Source organism: Ranitomeya variabilis, chromosome 5 (assembly GCF_051348905.1).
Source record: "Ranitomeya variabilis isolate aRanVar5 chromosome 5, aRanVar5.hap1, whole genome shotgun sequence".
Taxonomy (NCBI): domain Eukaryota; kingdom Metazoa; phylum Chordata; class Amphibia; order Anura; family Dendrobatidae; genus Ranitomeya; species Ranitomeya variabilis.
In genome coordinates, this window is record NC_135236.1 from 87,635,829 (window position 1) to 87,657,281 (window position 21,453).

Sequence of the window (21,453 nt, forward strand, 5' to 3'; positions counted from 1 at the left end):
AGAGTTTTTTCTCCCATAATGGGGGCAACTTAATATTGCAGATGGCACATTTCTTTTTACTAGTAGTTTTAGGGGTGGGCTTGTCTCCCTGCAACGAAAGGGGAGAGCGTCAGAATAATAATTCTATCCCCCTAGGTCACTAGCTAAGGACCCCTGTCCCTGCAGCACTTACTGTGGCAGGGGCAGCGCTGGGCTCTGCAGGCGCAGGACAGGTACTGCTCTCCATGACAGGAAGTCTTACCTGCGACGTTTTCCGGCAGGTTTTATGCTATACAGCAGGCCCCTGCCCCCAGCGATTACGGAAATTCTCCTCCCCTCCATGGTCCCGGGTGGAGGACGGCATCCTGCATGTGGCGCCGCCGGTGGAAGTGCCCTTCAGAGCGGCAGAAAAGACCGGAAGTGACACGCGCGATCACTTCCGGGTCGCATGGCTGCGTGTAGGGGAGAGGAGATCGGAGAGCTCAGGGAGAACTCCGGTCGGATTACTGGCCTGCTTTGCCCTCAAGGGGGGCGGGAAGGCCAGGGAACGGTCCCGAGGACACCGCGGCGCGACGGGAGCAGCATCAGAGGGAGGTGAGACACGACCCATGCTGCCCGGTCTAAAAAGGCAGAGCCTTTACCATCCTGTAGTCACCGGCCACTACAGCACACGGTACCTCTCTCTGTCCCATGGGGAACAGGAAAGACACTGGTGAGGGGGAGGTGGGCCTATTAACCTCTCTGTATTTCCTGTTCCCCATTAGGGCAAAGAGGCAACCTCCGTATGCCGTCATGGAAGGTGACTAGAGAAATCCACGTTTTATACATTTATTTTAAAATAAGTTATACTCACCTGATGCCCATTCCATTGAAGCCCATGTCACCTGTAAAAAAAATATTAAATAATGAACAACATATCCCTCACTTGTCTGAAGTGAAGGTATCGCACGCTGTAATCCATGTCTGCGAAATGTGGTTTACACACATAATAAGACTGTCCAATAATAAGACTGTCCAAGCTCAAAACCACGGGCGAATGAGGTGCTGCTTCAGTGACACCCTCAAGGTTACCGCAAGGTCACTGAGGCTGCGTTCTCACACTTCACTGTGAGCCTGGATGATGAACTGCGGTGACCTCAATGAGATCACAGCAAGCTGTGGCTCACGGTGAAGTGTAGGAACGCAGACTCAGGGACCTGCGGTAACCTTTATTACGTCACTAAGGCTGTGCTCGCAGCACCTCATTCTTCTGTGGTTTTCAGCCTGGATGGTCACACAATGGCACTGTCCACATTGGCACATCTTTACTGTTGACTAGTTGAGCGAATTTGTTTGGGTCCCCGCTTATTCAGCAAGCTATAACGCTTACCGAATAAGCTGCAACGGGAACCCGGATACATGGATCACTCCTGCCGATCAGCTGTCCAGCGCCGCAGCTTCATGTGTCGCGGCTGTCAGTCACAGCACATGCATGGAGAACCCAACAAATAGGCTGTCCATGCATGTGTTGTGACTGTGACACATGCAACTGCGGAGCCGAACAGCTGGCACGCTCCATGTGTCTGGGGTTCCCTCTGTAAGCGCTATAACTTGCCAGATAAGCAAGGACTTGAACAAATTCCCTGGGACAGGATATGGTTATTTTACAGGGGACATGGGCTTCAATGGAATGGGCATAATGTGCTTATAACTCCATTTTTAAATAAATTTGTAAAATGGTGTGGATATTTATTACAAAAAAACTTTTCTGGGTGTTTTTTTAATTTACAATACAAGTATGGAGTTAGTAATGGAGAAGCATCTATATAAGTCTACGTTCACATTTGCGGTCTGCGCCGCCGCATGCGTCATGCGCCCCTATATTTAACATGGGGGCGCATGGACATGCGTTGTACTTGCGTTTTGCGGCGCACGCGTCCGGGTGCAGAGGACGCAGCAAGTTGCATTTTTGCTGCGTCCAAAATCAACCAAAAAAAGGACGCATGCGTCGCAAAACGCAGCGTTGTGCATGCGTTTTTGTTTGCGTTGCCGACGCGGCGCACAACGCAAATGTGAACATAGCCCAACACGCTTCTCCATTACTAACAGCTGGGCTTGATGTTACCTGATAATACGAAGGTGACATCAAACTCACAGATCTAACCCCACTTGCCCCACAAGGCGAATGGGAAGAGCCAGGTAATGTGCCAGAATTGGCGCACCTGATAGATGTGTCTTCGTTGGGGTCAATATCCATGGCACCCCACCGTTCTGCTTTAGCTTGGCTGGTTGTCAAAAAGTGGGGGAATGTTTTTTTTTTTCTTTTATTATTGTAGGGGGTCGCAGCCGTCAGTCTTGCTATTCTTATCAAAAATAGAGCAGACCCCACATTTTTTTAATGTATTTATTTATAGCTCAGACACCAGCTGATGAACCATCAGCGGCACCTGCTCTTGCGGTTATGAGTGAGACCAGGCATAGGTTAAAGGGAGTAATACACCCATCAGCCTGACTGGAGGTAAACTTTTTACCTCTGGTCACAGCTGCTGACTCGGGCAAGCTTGGGAGCCACCACTCTAACCAGCAGTAATTCTTACCGTCAATCAGATGCACTGTTTGTCATGCAGAAGCAAACGGATGTAGGGCGTCTGTTACCCAAACTAATTTTTTTATTTTTATAAATGTTCAGCTGGCCCCAAACATCCAGGGGTTTGCCGATCACCACTCAGGACTAACTATAAAAAGGCTTTTGCCCCATCAGACCTGCTTATTATCAAGAACTCTCAAACATGATTCTATTTCTGGACAGGCACTGTCTTTTATTACAGGACCCCTACAGTAATTTGGGGGTCCTATCTGTACCTGACCTTTCTGGCATCTCCTATGGAGACTAGAATGGTTTTATAGGGCACGGTTGTCCCTGACGCAGTAGCTTTTTAGTTCTGTATACACTTATGGATGATGTTGAGGTGTCCTATTAGCCCTTCATGCTCTTACGAATGAGGAATCTGAGCATTGCATACATCAGTCTCTGGATTTCTTTACATGTGCGATCAGTCATGTTTTCTGCTTTGCATTGTACAGCCACCGTTGTGAATGAGGTCATCTTACACATTGTTTTCCTGTGCAGTTTCCTTATGACGGCCATCTCTCTGCGGAATATCCTCATCGGTAAACCGCCCCTGGAGCAGCTGGCAGCAGAAGTGGCATTTGCCAATATTAAGTATGAAGATCCAAGACAACCGGAAACCAAGCACCAAGACCACCCTGTACCAGAGCCAGAATATACAGATGTGTGACCCTACATAATGTGTTATTAATTGATGAACTATTTTCTAATATCTTTTTGTACAGAGCAAACAATACTTTTTATACAAGTGATCTCACACTACATGAGTTTCAAAAAAATAAAGAAGTTTTTCTTTAACATCTTACCAGGATGAAAAGTTGTTATTTTTTTACCCACTTTCTTAAAGTGATTGTTCACTAGGGACCTCATAAGAAAAACTATATTCCCCTCCAATGCCAGTCTAGGACTGTCAACGCTGCTATTCCTGGCCGGTCACTAAGCATTACTGCATTGTTTGGCCTTCGACTTAAAGGGAACATGGAGCCTATACAGTTATGGCATAAGCCTCATTCAGCGCAGCCATGTGCACTTTAATTCCAAAATCTAGTAACTAAAATTAACTCTGGGAAAATCCTTTACGACAAGTACTATAGTATCAGAGGACCAGGCCCGAGAGCCTTGATCGGTTTGATCTACTTTGGCCTCTGAGAAGACGTGCAGGACCATGCTCTGCAGTAGGATGGAGATGGCGAGAAGCATAACACCAGGCCTTTCTGTACAGGGAACCTAACCACCAGTGTTCAGATCCTCCATGCTTACCACCATTACCAGAGACAAATCACACGACACAGGTTGTAAAGGGAGCACCTAATACTTTATTTCATGAAATCTTGCCGTGATTGATTTGCTTTTACCAGAACCAGACACATGGAATAGTAAAAAAAATAAAAAGAGCTGAAGGTTAGTGTACCCTATAGCAGTCAGAGAACCCCCTACATTATGAGCATGTAAACAACCAGCTTCTCTGTAAAACACTGGTATAAGTGCCTATTCCTGCAGGGGGCGCTCCATCTGAATGAGATACACATGAACACAAGCCAGGACCTCTGCAGGGCAGCGCCATGGTTTTTCTGTACTACACCATAGCATGCCAGAGGTCCTGGAGAGGTGGTGTATCAAAACCGATAAACAGCATAAAGTGTAAAAAATAAAAACTTTAAAATAAGATGTCACCTGCAGCATGGGCTACTCTGTACTTACACCCATGCCTGGCAACAATAAATAAAGCAGTTCAGGAGCATTCCCATCTCAGACATTTATGGCATATGTGCCTATGCTAAAAGTGTCGAGATTGAAATACTGATTTTACACACATCAAATTTCAAGTAAGATCCTTTACTCTCTCCCTGCCAGCTGCTAATCCTGTGCCTCAACTCCGCACTGGGCTGGTTTCTCTGTAGCCACACCAGCCAGCTGCAGAGAGGAAGGTATACTACCCGTGGCACAGGCTCGCAGAAGATTAGACACTGAACAGGGAGAGCTTTGTGCAGCGTGGCTTAGTGAAAGAGGAGGAGCGAGTACAGGCACCGAAAAAGAACTGCCTAAGAGGCCACTTCACTTTTTTTGGGGTGGGACAAGTTGTGCACTGCTTAAGAGCCGTTGAGAATCATGAGTATGGTTTTGGCAAAGTGCTGCATTGTATGCATAGGGAATTAAATGCACACTAGGACATGAATGGGGATGGGTCACCTGAAGAGTCATAGTAAGGGAACAATGTAGGACCCAACAAGATACAAGAGAATATAAACAGTGGCACCTATGGCAGTCTACAAAGCCTAGGGACAATATACTTGGTCATAAGGACACCTAAGAGGTCAGCTATTCATTCTCAGATGTACTGGAACCCACCCACCCATTAGAGAAGCAGCAGCGCCTTGATTTGTATAACACCATTTGCTTGTCCCAACACCATGACTGATCACACACCTGGTCTGATGCCACTCCAGCATCCTCTAAAGATCATTGCTCTCAGCAAGGAAAATGTGGGCATGTCAAGAGCTGTGATTGTGTAGGCCCTTCTACCGGTAGCAGGCTCTGTACAGTCAGTGACTGGGGACCAGTAGTGATGAGGGAGTGCACTCGTTGCTCAGGTTTTCCCGAGCATGCTCGGGTGACCTCTGAGTATTTGTTATTGCTCGGAGATGTAGTTTATCGCCTCAGTTGCATGATTTACGGCTTCCAGATACGCTGAATACATATGAGGAATGCCTGTTTGTTAGGGAATTCCCACATGTATTCAGCGTATCTGGCAGCTGTAAATCATGCAACTGAGGTGATGAAAACTACATCTCCGAGCAATAACAAATACCTGGAGGTCACCCGAGCGTGCTCAGGAAAACCAGAGCAACCAGTATACTCGCTCATCACTAGACCAGTGTTCTACAAATTAAGACATTGCGCAGGTCTTTTAACATTGGAGAGGGTTCCAATATATTTGAGGAAAATGGTCAACCTCTTTAAGGCTATTGGGGAAAAAAATAAATAAAAATGCCTTCTGCTAGAAGCACCAATAGGTTAACAGCAAAGATGCAGGGGTAGTAACTAGCTCATACATGGTACTGTCTCCACAAGCAGGACATGGCACTGGAGACCACAGTGAACCCACAGAATAACAGGAAAGGTTAATATGGGGCCTTTTCCTCCCTAAGAGTCTGCAGGCTTCTCTGTATATAACGCCAGCAGGTCAGAGGGGGAAAAGCCTAACAATCAATACTCCAGCTTTTTGGGCACTTCCCATGGGAAGCACTCCCTACCAAAGTGACCATAGGTTGCAGTCCTCTGATAAATTGGCTTCTTCAGATCCAGATCCCTGGAATATACAAGTTTGCTTGTTAATGTACAGTGTAAAAGAGAACATGTGTTTAGCAATCATCAGCTATGGCAGAATCCTGCCTCATGGCTCCTATACAGGGCACTTACCCTGGGGGGGACATCATGGACACTACTCACCACAGACTGCCTACAGCAGGGATCACCAGTGGCCTGAAACCCCTTGCAATCTTCTCATCGGGCCTATGGTGCTCAGCACATTGTAGGACATACCCCTTACCAGGTTTTTACTATCTATCAAGACATCTCCCACCCACCTCCTTGGTTAACAAAGCAATGCTCGCTGCTGACTTTACCTGACGACAACACCGGGACGAAGGTCAAAGTTCTTCTTCACTATATCCAGCAGTTCCCGCTCACTCTTTTGTGATGTCCCATAGTGGAAGATTGAAATAGACAGAGGATGGGCAACACCAATTGCATAGGAGACCTGGTTAAGAGATTGAGATCTACAGTGTGTGAACATCACAGGCAAAGGGCATATTAAAGACCCCTACTGGCCAGCCTCAAGTGTAAGAAAAATAACCCTTACAGGAGGATTTACCTACCTGAACAAGCACACGGCGGCAAAGGCCAGCCTTAATTAAGGATTTGGCCACCCAACGGGCAGCATAAGCAGCAGATCTGTCCACCTTAGTATAGTCCTTGCCAGAGAAGGCTCCACCACCATGGGCACCCCATCCACCGTAAGTATCCACAATGATCTTGCGTCCAGTCAAGCCAGCATCTCCCTAGAAATACACGAGATTAAGACTGAATGACAGGTCAAGCTCCATCCTGCTGCCAAGATCCCCAGTAATAGGGATGCTCAAGCACTGCTCTCCAGTAGGCTGGCTGCCTATAGACCTGAGTCTTTTACCAACCCTCCCTCAGACTCTGCCCTTTCAGATCAGCAGCGGTCTTGAGGTTTAAGTAGTTCATAAATTCATTGCGAGTAACACTATAGAACCAATACCCATCCCACCATATCTGCTGACCTGTGGGCCACCGATCACAAATCGACCGCTGGGCTGCAGGTGGTAGATGGTATCATCGTCAAGGTAGTTGGCAGGAACCACAACCTTGACAACTTTCTCCTTCAGTGCATCACGCATCTCATCCAGGCAGATTCCCTCATCGTGCTGTACAGAGACTACAACGGTGTGCACTCTAACAGGGATCACTGCTCCACGGTCCTGCATGTACTGGACGGTGACCTGAAATGACATGGGCTATTATAATGTGCTCCTTCATGGGATCCTAGCAGAGAACCTGCATGTGCAGCAAGTCTTACTCACCTGGGTCTTAGAGTCAGGACGAAGCCAGGGCAAGGTACCATTGCGACGCAGCTCTGCCATCCTAGCATTCAGTCTGTGCGCCAGGACAATAGTCAGAGGCATGCACTCTTCTGTCTCATCTGTAGCGTAGCCAAACATGAGGCCCTGCAACAAGGGGAAATTTAGTATGCCATGTTTTACAAGCGTGAGCGGCTCTAATCACCTTCAATTAGTTCTCACCTGGTCCCCAGCACCAACATCCTCCTCATTCCTATCCAAGTGCACTCCCTGGGCAATGTCGGGAGACTGCTGTTCAAGGGCAACCAACACATTGCAGGTCTTGTAGTCAAAACCTAATGCAGATCAGAACATTTCGTTGCCAGATCTAGCCTTGTAGAAAGCGAATCAACTCAAGCCAAGCAATATTACTCACCTTTGGAGGAATCATCATAGCCGATGTGTTTGATTGTGTCCCGCACAACCTTCTGGTAGTCTACAGATGCCCTTGAGGTGATCTCACCAGCGAGGAGAATCATGCCAGTCTTTGCAACAGTTTCTGCAGGCAAACAGAACCGTCAAATTCCATCCTCAAAGTTACTGAGAAGTATTGCAATAAGCGTAGGGCACCAAAACTCACCACAAGCAATTTTAGCATCAGGGTCCTGCTTGAGATGGGCATCCAGGACTGCATCGCTGATTTGGTCACAGATTTTGTCTGTAATGACAAACCAACACAAGTCATGAGAAATCAGGATGCCGCAGATTACCAGAACAAACCTGGTCATTCACGTTCGATCGTTACCCAGGCCAACAATCCGATAGACATCATGGAGAGGAATGGGCCGATAAATTTCAGAACGACCAACCCTTTGTTCCCAGGGCAGCACAGTTTCCACAGCCATGTTTGGCAGCAGCTTATTCCTCTTAATTTAAGTGGATTCCCCTTTAAGCTTCATAGAACTTGAGCCGGTCTGCACAGCATTGTATAATTCAGAACAAGATGAGCAAGTGTCTTCCATATAAGGCTGCTTCACCCAACACCTGCTGCCCTCCTACAGGGCCAGGCATCATGTTACCAGCCTGTAATGCTACGCCGACATGCAAACCCTACGTGATCTGTTCTAGTCAGTCCATTAATGAGACACTAAACCTAAAGTCCACCTAACCCAAAGACATTTCCACGTTCTCCCCATGCTTTCCTCCCAAAGGCCAGAGACCTACTGATTAAGGCACAATCTAAATCCCCCTTTGGAGACAGCAATAGAGCGCTATGGAATATGGCAATAGATACAGCAAAATACCTACTTTGAAGTGAAATAGTACATTGTTCTCCATTATCTGCCAGAGCAACTGACTAATAATCATCATGGGAAATATAAATAAGGATTTAGGCATTGAGCGCCAAGAATCCTCACTTACCATCAACAACCCATCCCTTTATTCCTGGAAGCGAGATCATAACTCCATCACTGAAGTAGGAGTCATCTACCCTGATAAACATTGCGTAAGACCCCCGAGAGAGCCCATACGCCACCTCTGTATATTTACTTTCCAAGGAAACTACGGCCGCCAAACAAAGCCAGGAACAGATCCAAGTAGTGGTAATGCGGCACTCTAGTACGGCCCATCCTGAAAGCCTAGACAGAACCTGGCGGCAATCCAACGCCACTGACAATTATAGATCACGTAAGCAAATGTGCAACGCGGTGGCCCCCATCCTGCAGCTGTCCAGGGGGCGACCTGAAACCTGATGCAACGTGCAGCCATTGGACCATCCCCTCCCACACCCACAGGAGGGGACACAGAATACATGACTGCCTCGTGATGCCATCATGGCCGCTGTACATTCGTACCTGCAGGCAATATTAATGCAGCAAACTAACCTACCACTTAAAGGGGAGGTAGAGATCGGTCTGACACCCGAGCCCTGCCTAATATTCTTACCGCCATCAGATTTCCGGTGCAGTCACATGGCGCCTCGCCAATTATCTACTAATCTGGAGCCATTTTAGTCTTTGTTACACAATAAAATTAATTAGCAGGCAGTGACACCAGATCAAGAGTAATGGCTCCTACCAGGAAAGGGTGGACTAGCATAATGTATGCATTTTACATGTTCGTGGCAAGGATCCCTTACATAATAGTATAGGTCAGGGATCAGGACATGTGCCCACCTGCAGTACAGGGGCACAGGCAGACAATGCAGCAGGGAGAGCAGTCACCCAGGCAGTCAGGACAGGAGGGGCCGCCCAGGACCACGTGTTCTCACTGCATTGCGGAGCCTCGAACACCGAGAACGTCAGAAGGACAACACAAAACGCCATCCGCATAATTTAGACCCTTCCGACGTTCCATAGGGTTTCAGACAACTTTATAAACAAAAAGCGCCGCTGAACATGCGATGACGTCACCCCCCCGACCAACGGTTACAACACGCGGCTACCTCCAATACTCACCGGGGTGCCCCTCCCCAACGGATTCTGAGGTAAATAGAAAGCTGCCCTCATCGATGAGGGAGTCATGGAAACCGTTCAGCATCTGTCCGTTCATAATGGCGGCAGTGTGGGCCGTTTCGTAGCGATACAGAAAATGCTTGTGCTTGGTCCTCGCCGGCTGGAATGCAGGAATGGCGCCAGGTATGGAGCTTTTATAGCTTCCTAGTAGTGACGTCAAGGATCCCGCGCGAGGCCTCTCGGCCAGTCCTCAGCCCCCGCCTAGGCTGACGTCTCTCTGATGAGGGTGGGACAAGCCCAATGGAACGTACCAAATATACGGGGGGGGGGGTCGGTGGTAGCGAGAAGAGCCTCGCAACTAAAAGAAAGCTTGGAAATAATATTGAATCGTGTCAAGGCTCTGTATATGCGGAGGCACTTTATTATGTAGCATGATTTATTATACTGCACTGGTAAACGTATTAGCTGGCATTTTGGTACAGTCCAAGATTCATAGTGTTTACAGCGAGTGGGAGGAGCCAAGTTAATCTGGCTGGGTCGTGAGAGGGAGAGGGCGGTCGGGGTGACCGCGTCCTGTCATGTGCGGCCGCTCAGCGTGAGCCAAGTGTGCTGACAAGTCATATGTGAGAGATAAATAGCTAAAGGCCCATTTTATCCAATGTTAACCTCATTACAACGCAGCAACCTGGATAATGTAAAGAGGTGAAATTACAGGAGGCCACTGAGCGAGGGAATATTGTATTTTACAGGCCACGTGCGGGGTCCGGCTCCACGTTTCTTCGCTGTCGATTTTATCTCCTCTCCTTCAAAGAGCGAGACTTTTTTTGAATCGTAGAGTCGTTTTTTTTTGTGGTACGAGCTGTAGTTTTTCTCGTTACCGTCCATACGACTTTCTGATCTTCTTCCACTTTTTTTTGGGGGGGGAAGCGAAATGACCATAGAGCAGCGATTCTGCCATTTTGATGCTTTTTTCATCGTGTGAGATAAATGTTACTTCGGACAGTCACCAATGCCGAAATGCCAAATATGTTTTGATATATTCTGTATTTTTGTATTTTTTTTAAATCCGTATTTTTTGTTAGTATTTTTATCGGTCTCCCACTGTAATATTGCATTAAAATGGAAATTGACCTACTTCCTATGTTCTGTCAGCCGGCACCTTACCTCTCCTGAAAACAAAAGGATCAAAGGTTGGAATTTCAACAGCCCCATCCTTCTTTTCCCCCTACATCATCCGTGGAGGCAGATTCAGGAGGCTCTCACACATACTAGTAGATCAGCCGATTCCTCACATAACTGGTGTATTTGCTGACTTTTATCATATGTATACAGGGGTCAAACAAATCAATTTTGGAACAAATCTAGCAAGACATGTCACTAGAAGAAAAGGGAGAGGCCTGGATGTCTTCCTGGAGCGTAACGATATTGTATCTTACAGTGATTAGGTTCTTTAGAAGGACATAAATCTGGGGATTTATTCTGATGGAATATAGGCTGGACTGGATGGACAAATGTCTTTTTTCGGCCTTGCTGATTATGTTACTATGTAAAAGCTCACCAATCTTTGACTTGCCTACTTTGGGCACATCATACGAAGAGAGCAATCACTGAGGAACGACATCATGGTCGGAAGAATAGAAGGAACAAGGTGAAGAAGAAGACGAGCAACCCAATGGCTTGATACTATCATGATAATGGCAGAGAAGACCCTGGTGGGCCTATCTAGACTTGCACAAGATCGATCTTCCTCCAGAGTGTTCATCCATCAAGCTGCCATTGCTCGAAATCCAGCCTAAGGGTACTGTCACACAGTGCAATTTTGATCGCTACGACGGCACGATTCGTGACGTTCTAGCGATATCGTTACGATATCGCTGTGTCTGACACGCTACTGCAATCAGACATCACGCTGAGAATCGTACGTCGTAGCAGATCGTTTGGAACTTTCTTTCGTCGCTTGATCACCCGCTGACATCGCTGGATCGTTGTGTGTGACAGCGATCCAGCGATGTGTTCGCTTGTAACCAGGGTAAACATCGGGTAACTAAGCGCAGGGCCGCGCTTAGTAACCCGATGTTTACCCTGGTTACCAGCGTAAACGTTAAAAAAACAAACAGTTCATACTTACATTCCGGTGTCAGTCCTCCGGCGTCTCAGCTTCTCTGCACTGTGTGAGCGCCTGCCGGCCGGAAAGCGAGCACAGCGGTGACGTCACCGCTCTGCTTTCCGGCTATGGTGCTTACACAGTGCAGAGAAGCTGAGATGCCGGGGGACAGACACCGGAATGTGAGTATGTACTGTTTGTTTTTTTAACGTTTACGCTGGTAACCAGGGTAAACATCGGGTTACTAAGCGCGGCCCTGCGCTGTTTACCCTGGTTACCCGGGGACTTCGGCATCGCTCCAGCGCCGTGATTGCAAAGTGTGACCGCAGTCTACGACGCTGGAGCGATAATCATACGACGCTGCAACGTCATGGATCGTGCCGTCGTAGCGACGAAAATTGCACTGTGTGACAGTACCCTAAGGCTGTTAAAAAATACAGGGGCCTTTAGTCTACATTCCCTACTCCCCCCCACCTCAAAAAAAGAATGTCTGTTAGATACAAACAGTTGTAAAGAAATGTGCTGTAAAGCATTGACTAATCGAATAAAGGTGATTTATCTGGCCATTATCCTCCCAGATCTATAAACATGCACATTTCACTCAGGATGTGCATGTTATATTAATGGATGGAGGAGGAGGAGGAGAGCTGCGGCTGAAAATCTGCTCATGTAAAGGGAAAATCAGCTTTGGATGAAAATAAATACGGTACATAAATGGTCTAAAGTCCAATCCTCTCAGAAAAAAAGCAGGATGTCCTATGGGTATAGACTTTACATAACTAGCCAAAATTTACTAAAAATCAGGTATCGACAGCTATCGCCTCTTCCTGACCAATGAAAGTCTAGGTCACACGACCGTATGTTCTGAGAAAATTGGTCTGATAAAGCTAATCAGACTGTGATCGGGGTATGATCAGAATGTGAACCAATATGGAGAATTAACTGAAAAAAAGATTCTCCGTCCTATCAGTCCGTGAAGATCGGACCGCACTCGGATGTCATTTGAGAGCAGTCTGATGTTTTCCACAGACCCATAGACATACTGTAAATGGGCGAGTGTCGTCCGGTTATCTGAGGCAAATCGTGCATGCAAGTAAAATAAATAGAGTGAGGTTTAGCCCAAAAGTAATCGCCAGCTCAAGGCTAGCCCTTCCTTTTTAACTCATCTCCCCCAAGGTGGTTCAAGAGAACCCCAGGGTATTTGCCACCTTTCTCACCCTTGTTATAGGGATGATTGTACAGATCTGACTTGGTGGGCTCTGTTTTGGCTAATAGCTCAGCTTATGCTCAGGAACAGCGGAGTTGCCAAGAGTGATCCACATGCCCACCATGCAGATGATATCATTTCAGTTTAGTTATATTTAGTGCAAGATCTTTTCGGCAACTTGAAGCCACATCCTGACACTGCACATTGAAAAATATGTCTGCTTTGTAATTTCGGTAATTTGTTATCTATTTATTATGGTTGCGCGGCCTTTGTTCCGTCAATCTGTGCTCAGTCCTAGAGTCTTTTTGTTCCTGATCTAGATTGTGGAAGCAGGGTACTGGCTCTTATACAGCTGCACGGTGACTTTGGTCGTAACACCTTTCAATACAAATGTGGTGCAACCTCGTTGGATTTTTTTGCAGTTTGCTTGGCTCAGTACCCTCAAGGTTGCAATGTAACCGCATTCGCTTGTATTGTGCTGTGATGTAGAAGCGGAACAGAGCAAATCTTGGTTGTGCCACAGGTGTCGCCTTGTTGCCTCGTGGTGTATGGTGTCGTATCGGCAATGCACCAGGCGAGTTAATTTGCATACTCCGCGGGTCATCTAAGTATTAGATTTGCCCTGCAGGATCACAGACATGTCCTGTACTTCTATAAAGATTCTAGTAAGATTACTGTTGTGTTTCCAAGAGTAGTAGAGTCTAGGAACATGATCAGCCTAGGAGGATTACCCCGGATTATGCCGGGAAGTGTCATTGACCTGGGAGAATAACGCTATGCGCTGCGGGTCTATGATGGAGGGGCGAAACACTTGCACACGCTAAAGCTATCCTGACTAATTATGCTTCATGTAGCACATTTTTATTCTGCTACATGGATGGCGTGTAGATCCTTGCCCGGCCTGGCTGTGCACTGCAGAGCTCGCAGTAGGTTACACCATGCTCTGCAGTAGGCCTGTGTCGTAAAAAATATACGATGGCTCCCTCCTCCCTTCTCTGCAGATTTTTCCTTCCGCAGAATCATTGCTGATGAAACAAAGAGCTGGCACGTGGAACCTGAGCTACCGAGGGAGAAGAGAGCCATGACACTGCACATATTGTACAGCTCCGCATGGCTGCACGCTAGCAGTACTGTATGTGGTAATGGTGAGTATGTAAGGGCTCGTTCTCATATCAGTCATTATGGTTTCCAAAAATTATGCCATAAAAATAATTACATAAGGAACAATAAAATTATTTTTTGTTTTTCAGTTTTTCCTGTTTTTGCAGTCCGTTCTGATCTATGGCTATATAAGTGTATGTCTCAAACGCTGCCCCAAATTGCGATGCTGTTCACAATAATGTGTCTGTTAATCTGTAATATTAATATACTCGATCCTTCTACAATCACTTTCTATGTATCTGTGTATGTATAATGTACGGTAAACTATATAAAACCATAAAAATATAATCTAAAAAGTAATATTCAGATCATTGACCCAGAGCAGGAGGAGGAGAACATTTTCCTGCTGCACTTCCCAATACCGGCTTTTCTTCATTTAAATCTAGAAATGCTGACATTTCCCAGCACATACACACCTTGTAAATGCCTGCTCTCTTGGCGTAGCCAGTCAGGTGGATTTTAATAGACATTTCTGAAGCAGTGCTTTGCCATACTATACAGAGTCAGACTGGGGTGACAAGGGCCCACCAGTAACCAATTCCAGGGCCCCACTTTTCAACTACATATAAATGTGACATTATCCTCAATCACAAATTTATATAACAGTGAACTGGGTAGATCGTTAAATGAATAAGATTCCGCCTTTGTCTATACATATTGATTAGTGATAAGTATATTGTGCCAAGTATTACTCTTATAAGAGGGTGGTGGCCCACCGGAGGATTCTCCTGTTTTCCTGTGGGCCAGTCCAAACCCAATACTTGGCCGCCGTAGGCAATCTCTGATGGTATACAGTATGTCACAAGCCATAGATACTGCAATCCCATCCACAGCCATGAATTAGTTGCACCAGTCACGTGCCAGTATGGCACATCATTCCTTCAGCTATGTCAACAAGGACCTGTGGGGGACCATAGGGTGGTCTGCATTGGAACGACGGGAAATTGGAAAGGTGTTTAATGTGCATTTGTGTTACTTTACACCATTAACTCTTTTCAGAAACATTTTGAAAGCCCCCTTAAGTGTCTTATACACAGCTCTGATATCGTTAGTCAGTGCACTTTGTTAGCATATCTGCTTATTTATACACTGGATATTCTTAATTGTAAAGGGCTGTGGAATATGTTGGCGCTATATAAATACAATTTTCATTATTATTAATCCATAGAGCATCAATACTTTATACCTGCTCAAGTGATCTCCTATATGTCCTTCTTAACATTCCTCTTCCCTCAAGATATCCAGAGATGACCAACTTCGATTAAAAAAAAGTCATTCTGTTGGGCGTTATTTGTGCTACATAAGTCCACATTATGAAATTTTGGCAGAAAGGTAAGTTTGGACACGTGCATAGAAACATAAAAATGGGCTAAAATAAAACAAATCCAGCTTATCTTGCAGAAGTGACCATCACCACAGTGGTAAAGGTTAAAACAATTTAAAAGTTCATAAAGGATAGACAAAGTTCAGTTTATGAGATGGAGAACAAGCCTGGCCAGTTATGTTAGGGAGTGAAAGGTCAGCGGCAAACTATCAAGAAAGATCAGAAGAGCCAAGTAAAGCTGGCTGTACATTTTATAGAGTCATCGGCAAATATTTATTTTGCCTACAGCCAGGGCCGTATTTGCCACTAGGCACGTGAGGGCACGTGCCTAGGGCGGGGCAATGCGGGGGGGCGGCACCTGAGCAGTTTTTTTTTTTTTTTTTTTTTATATCACTTTGTCCGGTCCGACCGCCGCCACACCCCCCCCTTCCAGGCCCCCCCGGTGCCACCGCCGCCGCTGATGCCTCCTTGCTGGCACAGCCCCCATTGACTGTCTGTCTCATACTCACCTCACCTGCTCCAGCGGTGCCGGCTGGTCTGCTCTCAGCGACTGCACGACTGCAGCTCGCCCTGTGTGAGCGGTCACATGGTGCCGCCTCATTAAGCGGTACCACCTGACCGCGGCGCTCACACAGGACGAGGCGAGGAGGACGGTGCTGCGCAGGGACAGAGCCTGGCGGAGGATTCCGACTCCGAGGATTCCGTCCTTCTGCGCGGTGTGTGTGAGGTGAGTATGAATGATGATTGATAGTGTCAGCCAGGGAGGAGGAGGGGGGGCCAGGGAGGATGTAGGAGGCCCGCGGTGGACGGGGAGCCGAGCCACACAGGATGGGAGCGTCGGTGAGCCGATGAGCCTCGGCGCCACGCATACAGCCAGAGCCAGGCCCAGGGGGGGAGATGAGCCACGCATACGGCGGGGGGGGGTGGTTCAGGGGGGGTGAATATGAGCCATGCATACAGGGGGGGGGGTGTGAATATGAGCCATGCATACGGGGGGGGGGTGAATATGAGCCATGCATACAGGGGGGGGAGGTTAATATGAGCCATGCATACGGGGGGGGGGGGGAATATGAGCCATGCATACAGGGGGGGGTGAATATGAGCCATGCATACAGGGGGGGGTGAATATGAGCCATGCATACAGGGGGGGGAGGTTAATATGAGCCATGCATACGGGGGGGTGAATATGAGCCATGCATACAGGGGGGGAGGTTAATATGAGCCATGCATACAGGGGGGGGGTGAATATGAGCCATGCATACAGAAGGGGGGGTTAATATGAGCCATGCATACAGGGGGGGAATATGAGCCATGCATACAGAAGGGGGGTTAATATGAGCCATGCATACAGAAGGGGGGTTAATATGAGCCATGCATACAGAAGGGGGGTTAATATGAGCCATGCATACAGAAGGGGGGGTTAATATGAGCCATGCATACAGAAGGGGGGTTAATATGAGCCATGCATACAGAAGGGGGGTTAATATGAGCCATGCATACAGAAGGGGGGTTAATATGAGCCATGCATACAGAAGGGGGGGTTAATATGAGCCATGCATACAGAAGGGGGGTTAATATGAGCCATGCATACAGAAGGGGGGTTAATATGAGCCATGTATACAGAAGGGGGGGTTAATATGAGCCATGCATACAGAAGGGGGGGTTAATATGAGCTATGCATACAGAAGGGGGGTTAATATGAGCCATGCATACAGAAGACGGGTTAATATGAGCCATGCATACAGAAGGGGGGTTAATATGAGCCATGCATAGGGGGGGGTGAATATGAGCCATGCATACAGGGAGGTGAATATGAGCCATGCATACAGGAGGGGGGGGTGTCAATATACAGTATGGAGAACTGTGCGTGGCCATAATACAGTATTGAGCATCATGTGTGGCCGTTATACAGGATGGAGCATCATGTGTGGCCGTTATACAGGATGGAGCATCATGTGTGGCCGTTATACAGGATGGAGCATCATGTGTGGCCATTATACAGTATTGAGCATCATGTGGCCGTTATACAGTATGGAGCATCATGTGTGGCCAATGGCCATTATACAGTATGGAGCATCATGTGCGGTCATTATACAGGATGGAGCATCATGTGTGGCCATTATACAGTATTGAGCATCATGTGGCCGTTATACAGTATGGAGCATCATGTGTGGCCAATGGCCATTATACAGTATGGAGCATCATGTGTGGCCATTATACAGTATTGAGCATCATGTGTGGCCATTATACAGTATGGAGCATCATGTGTGGCCATTATACAGTATTGAGCATCATGTGTGGCCATTATACAGTATGGAGCATCATGTGTGGCCATTATACAGTATGGAGCATCATGTCTGGCCATTATACAGTATGGAGCACTGTGGCCATATTTTTTTGTTTAAAATTATTGTATATAAAACAGTGTGATCAGCAGTGCTAAATGGCTGTGGTTGGAACGTGGATATGGGTGTGACTAGTTGTGAAATGGGTGTGGTCAGAGGCGTGGCCTAAAATTTGCCGCGGCGCACTACGTGCGCCGCAAACTTTATACCTCCTTCCCTTCTTTAAAAGTTGGGAGGTATGGTACCGCATTTTCCAGATCATGGCAAGTGCCACAAATCCCATAGGGAATTAATGAGGCCGAACGCAGTGTTGCTGTAAGTGATCCGTTACGCGGCTCATGCAGAAAAACTGCCCGATCTGCTGCAAAAGGCGACTTTCACATCAGCGATTATTGCCAAAAGTCACTGCCGATAGTGTCATACTCACCAAAGGGGGAGGCAAAGCTAAAAGTGCCTAGGGCAGCAGAAACTCTAAATACAGCCCTGCCTACAGCTATTACTCATGATCCCGCCATACACTTGCATGCTCAGCCAATGGTGCAGGTGATCTCAATACATCCTATGGCAGTGGCATATGTCCTGTGGGAACAAAAGATCAGGCATGTTGAAATCCAACATGCCCATTCCTTCTTTCCCCTGTTGGGGAAAATCTGGAGTCCTACCAATATCCACAGGTACATCTGACAGTCGTCCAATGTGTATGACCAACTAAATGAAACATGTCATTAGATTCAGGCTGCCCAAACCACCAGCAGCATGTATCAGAGCCGGGCCGCCCGATTGCAGTCAGGTATGTTTTACTCTGCTGTAGTGTTTCAGGGTGTTATGACTGAACCCTAACACACAGGGATGAACAAATCAGGGGAGATGTTAAACCTGAACACCACAGGTTAATATACAGACTAGGCAAATCCCTAACCTGACCCTGATTTGCCATGCCTGACAAAGGAGGTTGTACCCTAAAATTGCGGCCCCACAAAACGTCATCTCACCCAGAGTGTTAAGTGCATCCTCAACTATACACAGAGTGTAACCCAAAACAACAGAATGTAGTGCACACAGAGGGTGAGACACAGGACTGAAGACGTGTTCACACAGTCATACATGAAAGACGGAAGAAAAAGAAAAGAACCCAAAAAGACCTTCTGTAAATGCGAAAAACCCCAGATCCTGAATGTAATAAAATTGGAAAAGTGCTGAGAAGGGGAATATGCAAACAAACCACAGGAGTAGCAATAGAGAAAACCTCAGCAAGATAATCCTTCAGTGGGGAACTGGGACTTCAAACATCCATGTAACTTAGAATATAGTCAGCAAAAACTGCATGTGTCAGGAGAGTATATATGGTCCCTCCCAAGATGTGATAGGACTAACCAAAACGAGGAAGGGAAAACACCTGCATAGAAGCAATACAGCAAAGCAAAGACAAGAGCATTATCAGCAGTGGGACTGATGCAACATGGTGTGGTCAAACAAAGAGGGAAACTGACCCACAGCTAGAGGTCAACAGATCGAGCCCTGGATTTGAGCCATGAAGCAGTGAAAACATACAGTAGCTTGAAAAGACGGCTGCGGACTAGTCTGGTGTGATCTGCTGGCTTCACTGATACCGTTCCAGTTGATTGACAGGCTCCTAGGTGTGTACATAGAGAGAAACTTGTCAAGCAACTGAAGCGGGGTGCGGAAAACCTGGCTGGGGACTGTATCAAACTAGTCAGGTCGCTCTCTTTAGTCCGAGGCCAGATTTTCAAACTATGTATCCTAAAAATATGAAGTCACAAATCCGTCAGTTAGAACAAACGATTTAGTTTATTGAATATAAAAAAATACGCATTATATGTAGAATGTAAGCCCGCAAGGGCAGGGTCCTCGCCCCTCTATATCAGTCTGTCATTGTTAGTTTGCTTACTGTAAGTCATATCTGTAATTTGTGTGTAACCCCTCCTCATGTACAGCACCATGGAATCAATGGTGCTATATAAATAAATATAATAATAATAATAATTATGTTACAAATTATGATAAAAATAAAGGCCAAGGGTGAAAGCTCAAGATTGAGCAGGGGCACAGTTTTGACACATACACGGAGGGGCTGCATAGCTGGGATTACCGTACATATTCAACAGTAGTAGTGACTGAGAGTGATATATCTGAAACTCACCATATGTAGGGACTCAATACAGGTATAAGTAAACATGTCGTACACAAATATGGAAATCAGTGGTAACCCAAAGATATAGTAAAATGACAAGTATCATAGAAATTCCAAATCAACATCAATATCCCCGATGTCAGCGCATACCCATTGCTTTGTGTGCCAGATCTTTTGCCTGCAACCCTGACATGAATTTCGCATGGTCTTCCTCAGGCGATTGTCATGGACTTTGTGGAGGCTCTTATTCTTACCTCTTCCTGGGATTCTGAGAGGAGCATATTCCACGGTGGCTTGCATGTCATGTTTCACGTGCAAGGTTGGTACTAATACATTGATGACCACTTGATTATATGGCAGGGCACAGACAATGAGCTACATGCCTTCATGTCAGGATTGACTCTTAATGACTTAAGCATCCAACTCACATACAAGCATCATCAACAGCAGATTTAATTTCTGGACATTAAATTATTGGTTCAGAGTTATGGTCTTATCCAAACAGATGTGTTCCCTAAAGAAACCTCTGTAAATGCTTTATTGCATGCCACTTCATCTCACGTGGGATCCAATATGTGAGCCGTCCCAGTGGACCACCTTGTATGGATGAGGCATATTTGTTCCTATGATGTATATTTTGAAAATCAGGCAATCAGCACAGTGTGGTAAGACTAAGTGCAACATGAAGGGATGAGGGGAAGGGAGCCCAACACTAGGGAATGGGGGAGTGGGCACCCCTAGGCAGATCTAAAGTCACCCTATCTGCCCTAAACATCCCTATATTGGTTCTGCACCTATCGCCGAGCAGGAATGTAATCCCTTCCTGACCCTCGCAGTAAGCCCTGATTAGGAAAGGACGGGGTGAGCACTAGTCAATCCGCACTACACCTAAAGACAGCTGGGATAGACAAACAGGGGAACACTTATCTTGACTAGACTCAGAGAGGTAAAACAGCACTAAAAAGGAAGATAGCCGACTGCTATAGCTCCAAGCCTCAACAGGGGACAATGGAATTATCACCGGCAATTCCCAGAAGCACACAGGAAGTCTATAAACGCCCAGTCCATGTGTGTCAATTAGAGCCAAGGGGAGGTTGCCACTGGGTCCAAGAGTCAGAAGGACTAGGATGGCATCTGCAAAACCCAACCGCAGAGACTTTCTGAAGCCAGATGCTGTGCGACTGTCTGCAGCCTCTGACGCACCCATGACAGATTCCTTGCAAGAGGGTATAGCAATAGAATTATTAAAAATGGCTATCATCATCCTAGCCATTGACTGCCACTCAAAACAAATGGTATAGGAATTAAGCAATAAACTTCATCTCTATGTATAGTCACTAATGGGAAACCATGCGGATCATCCTTAAAAAAATCATTGGTCTATTTTAAAGCCTGAACCCACACGATCTAAAATGCTCCCTGATATCCCATTGGTCAGTGCTAAGAGAAGCAAGAACTTGAAGGACATTCTGGTTAGATGCCACCATGTGGCTAACCTCCCTAGTTTGTTTAATGGTGGTAGACACAAGTGGGG

At 46.6% G+C, this 21,453-nt stretch overlaps 2 protein-coding genes across 2 annotated transcripts in view; one reads left to right on the top strand and one right to left on the bottom strand.

Moving 5' to 3' along the window:
* The window catches only part of GGCX (gamma-glutamyl carboxylase), a 41,502-nt gene extending 38,110 nt beyond the window's left edge, over nt 1–3,392 (top strand). The window contains exon 15 of the mRNA XM_077262857.1: nt 3,089–3,392. Within this exon, the coding sequence (XP_077118972.1) occupies nt 3,089–3,257 (169 nt within the window). The 3' untranslated portion in view covers nt 3,258–3,392. The remainder of the gene's footprint in view (nt 1–3,088) is intronic.
* Nucleotides 3,393–3,880: 488 nt separating this feature from the next.
* MAT2A (methionine adenosyltransferase 2A) lies at nt 3,881–9,876 on the bottom strand. The gene is made up of 9 exons (XM_077262858.1): nt 9,630–9,876; nt 7,811–7,888; nt 7,607–7,729; nt 7,414–7,526; nt 7,195–7,338; nt 6,895–7,113; nt 6,466–6,648; nt 6,214–6,347; nt 3,881–5,897 (listed from the first exon to the last, which is right to left on the bottom strand). The coding sequence occupies exons 1-9, from the start codon at nt 9,721–9,723 to the stop codon at nt 5,795–5,797; spliced, it is 1,191 nt and encodes a 396-aa protein (XP_077118973.1). The 5' UTR covers nt 9,724–9,876; the 3' UTR covers nt 3,881–5,794.
* Nucleotides 9,877–21,453: the final 11,577 nt, after the last annotated feature.

Coding starts and splice junctions, on each gene's coding strand:
- MAT2A (XM_077262858.1), bottom strand. CDS start 9,723: ATGAACGGACAGATGCTGAACGGTTTCCATGACTCCCTCATCGATGAG. Junction 7,339..7,413: donor ATGTTGGTGCTGGGGACCAG/GTGAGAACTAAT, acceptor CCCTTGTTGCAG/GGCCTCATGTTTGGCTACGC. Junction 5,898..6,213: donor CGTCCCGGTGTTGTCGTCAG/GTAAAGTCAGCA, acceptor TGTATATTCCAG/GGATCTGGATCTGAAGAAGC.